The following is a 3,580-nucleotide window of genomic DNA, read 5'->3' as shown; positions in this document are numbered from 1 at the left end:
ACCACACACACGTCACACACACACACATACACCCATATACATAATACCAAAAGTAGATAATAGCAAGAGCTAATAATACCTATTACAAGAGATACATACCTAATACAAGAGGTATTATTAGCTCTTGATAATAAGGATAATAGGGGTTCCCTATTATCTACTTCTGATAATATATTGTAGCAACGCTAATGTCATTCCGCGAAAGCATCTAATACCAGCTCACACACATGCTAATTTTACACCATAAACATTGAAGCTGGAAGCAACGATCTATCTCCGGACTGCTGGACACATAAACAGCTGCTAATAGACAACGCGGGGTGCCAACCGCACACACACCGTTCGTTTTCACAGGGTTTAGTTTCACGTTGCACCACTTAGCCACTGTAGTTTGCGCTATAGCTTTATTGGCAAACTGGACACCATAACCACATTAGCGCGGGTCGTCTTTTCGTGCCGTAGCATCTTAAACCCACACATTAACACATATAAAGAGTATCTCTATATCGCCCTATTATTAAATTGCCGCAACGTGCCATCAGCCCTACGTCATACCGCCGTCGGCCATCTACGTGCCCGATGGGCGCAAAACATCTCCAACCCCGACTCGCCAATGGCCATTCATTCCGTCACACCTTAGAACTGTCCATACGGCGCTAATAAGGCTCAAGGGGTCCGTTGTCGTATCAGTACTACAGATAATGTACCGAGGTACATATATGTATACACAAAGTGTACCAGACTTGTACTACAGAAGTGTACCCTAACCCTAACCTAATCCTTACTCTAACCTAACCCTAACCTAAACATACTCATAATAAAATATAAACATAATACTAAACAACCTAAAACTACCTCGGGTACATATCTGTAGTACCTGATACGACAACGACCCCATCTGCGCTAATAAGGAACTCTATGCCTTCCCTGTAGCCAACAGTGATTGGTAGAAGCATATTTGGTAGTGGCATCGCGGCTCATCTTGCAAGAGGGGGTATAAAACAGCCCGCACGAGAGCTACACAGCTATAGCGCACAGTTGTCAGGCAGCAGAAATTATCCAGCGACTACAATATATATATATCATTTGTAGTTGTTATTGTATATGTTATTTGTATATATTGTACATATTGTATTTGTTATTGTAATATATATTTGTCTTTATTAACTCCTGATATATATGTATATATATCAGAAGTAGATAATAGGGAATATATATATATATGTAGTAGGGGTGTGGCAATTTTTGGTAACCTACAAGCAGTAAACCACCCTATTAATTATTATTGTTATATATACAGATAACTACATACAATACTAATGGGGTTATAATGAGAGGCGAACGCCGGTAAAAACCCGCAGACAACGGAAAGCGATACTAGCGCACGACTGCGATGAAACCGAAACTAAACCAACAAACGAAGAAAAGGCAACAAAATTCCGAAACGCACGCAGTAGGGGAAATTGTGTTACTACGTGGAAGATGTGCGCGGGCTGGCTGTACACAGGCGGTGCACGGAGTCGGCCTTATAATAACCGAAGAAAGGCCCAGGGTCTAATTCGTTATTAACAACAACAATAACAACAGCAGCAACAACAACAACAACAACAACAACAACAACAACAACAACAACAACAACAACAACAACACCAACGACGACGAAGGCGATGACGACAGCAGCAGCAACAACAACAACAACAACAATAACAACAACAACAATACCGACGACGACGACGACGACGATAACGACAGCAACAACAACAACAACAAAAACAACCCAGCAACAACATCAACAACAATAACAATAGCAAAAGACAACCCTCCCTCCTCTCCCTCCCCGCGGCCGGGGGAGAGAGGGAGGGGCACCGAGGATATTTCCGTGTCTGAAACACTACCCGCGCCTCGCTCGCACGTTGCTGTGTTGTTCCCTCGGCCGCTCGCTCGCTAGTCGCACGTGCTGTCGGTAGTATCCGCACCGCACACGGAACATAGAAATATCTCCACCGCACACAGAACATAACACAGAACATAGAAATACACGCACCGCACACGGAACATAGAAATATCCCCACCGCACACGGAACATAGAAATATCTCCACCGCACACAGAACATAGAAATATCTCCACCGCACACAGAACATAACACAGAACATATAGAAATACACGCACCGCACACGGAAACATAGAAATATCTCCAGCCGCAACGCGCAACATAGAAAATATCTCCATCCGCACACACGAACCATAGAAAATATCTCCACCGCACACAGAACATAACACAGAACATATAGAAATACACGCACCGCACACGGAACATAGAAATATCTCCACCGCACACAGAACATAGAAATATCTCCACCGCACAACCAGAACATAGAAATATCTCCACCGCACACAGAACATAGAAATATCTCCACCGCACACAGAACATAGAAATATCTCCACCGCACACAGAACATAGAAATATCCCACCGCACACAGAACATAGACAACTATCTTCCACGCGCACACCAGACATAGAAATATCTCCACCGACACAGCAGAAACGCACAGCAACCATAAGAAACTTTACCCGCCCCGCACACAGAACATAACACAGAACATAGAAATACCCGCCCGACAAACAGAACATAGAAATACCCGCACCGCACACAGAACATAACACAGAACATAGAAATACCCGCCCGACAAACAGAGACATCAGAAATATAAACCCGACACACCGCACACAGAACCATTAAAACAAACAGAACATAAGAAATACGCCGCCCGACCAAACCAGAACATTAGAATACCCGCACCGCACACAGAACATTAACACAAGAAACATAAGAAATACACGCCGCCCCAAGCGCACACAGATACATAACACAGAACACCCAGTTAATTACCCCGGCACCGCTGACACAGAACATAGAAAGGTTACCCGCACGCGACACACGAACATAACACAGAACATAGTGAGAAATACCCCGCCCGACCCAAACACGAGAACATAGAAGATACCCGCACCGCACACAGAACACTCAACCCACAGACACATAAGCACAATACACGACACCCACACCAGAATAACACAGAACATAGAAAATACACGCCACCGCACACAGAACATAACACAGAACATAGAAATACCCGCACCGCACACAGAACATAACACAGAACATAGAAATACCCGCACCGCACACAGAACATAACACAGAACACAGAAATACCCGCACGCACAAACAGAAACATAACCAGAACACGCAGAAATACCCGCCCGCACACAGAACATAACACAGAACATAGAAATACACGCACCGCACACAGAACATAACACAGAACATAGAAATACACGCACCGCACACAGAACATAACACAGAACATAGAAATACCCGCACCGCACACAGGAACATTAAACATCAGAACATAGAAATACACGCACCGCACACAGAACATAACACAGAACATAGAAATACACGCACCGCACACAGAACATAGAAATACCCGCACCGCACACAGAACATAACACAGAACATAACACAGAACATAGAAATACACGCACCGCACACAGAACATAACACAGAACATAGAAAT

At 44.1% G+C, this 3,580-nt stretch overlaps 1 protein-coding gene across 1 annotated transcript in view; it reads right to left on the bottom strand.

Moving 5' to 3' along the window:
- Positions 1-433: 433 nt before the first annotated feature.
- LOC106818077 (monocarboxylate transporter 12-like) overlaps positions 434-3,580 on the bottom strand; it is a gene marked incomplete at its 5' end in the record, with an annotated part of 29,099 nt that continues 25,952 nt past the window's right edge. The window contains one exon of the mRNA XM_014822798.1: positions 434-465. Coding sequence (XP_014678284.1) covers positions 434-465 — 32 coding nt within the window. The remainder of the gene's footprint in view (positions 466-3,580) is intronic.

This window comes from Priapulus caudatus, unplaced genomic scaffold (assembly GCF_000485595.1).
Source record: "Priapulus caudatus unplaced genomic scaffold, Priapulus_caudatus-5.0.1 Scaffold2011, whole genome shotgun sequence".
NCBI classification, from domain to species: domain Eukaryota; kingdom Metazoa; phylum Priapulida; class Priapulimorpha; order Priapulimorphida; family Priapulidae; genus Priapulus; species Priapulus caudatus.
This window is presented reverse-complemented; position numbering and strand designations above follow the sequence as displayed.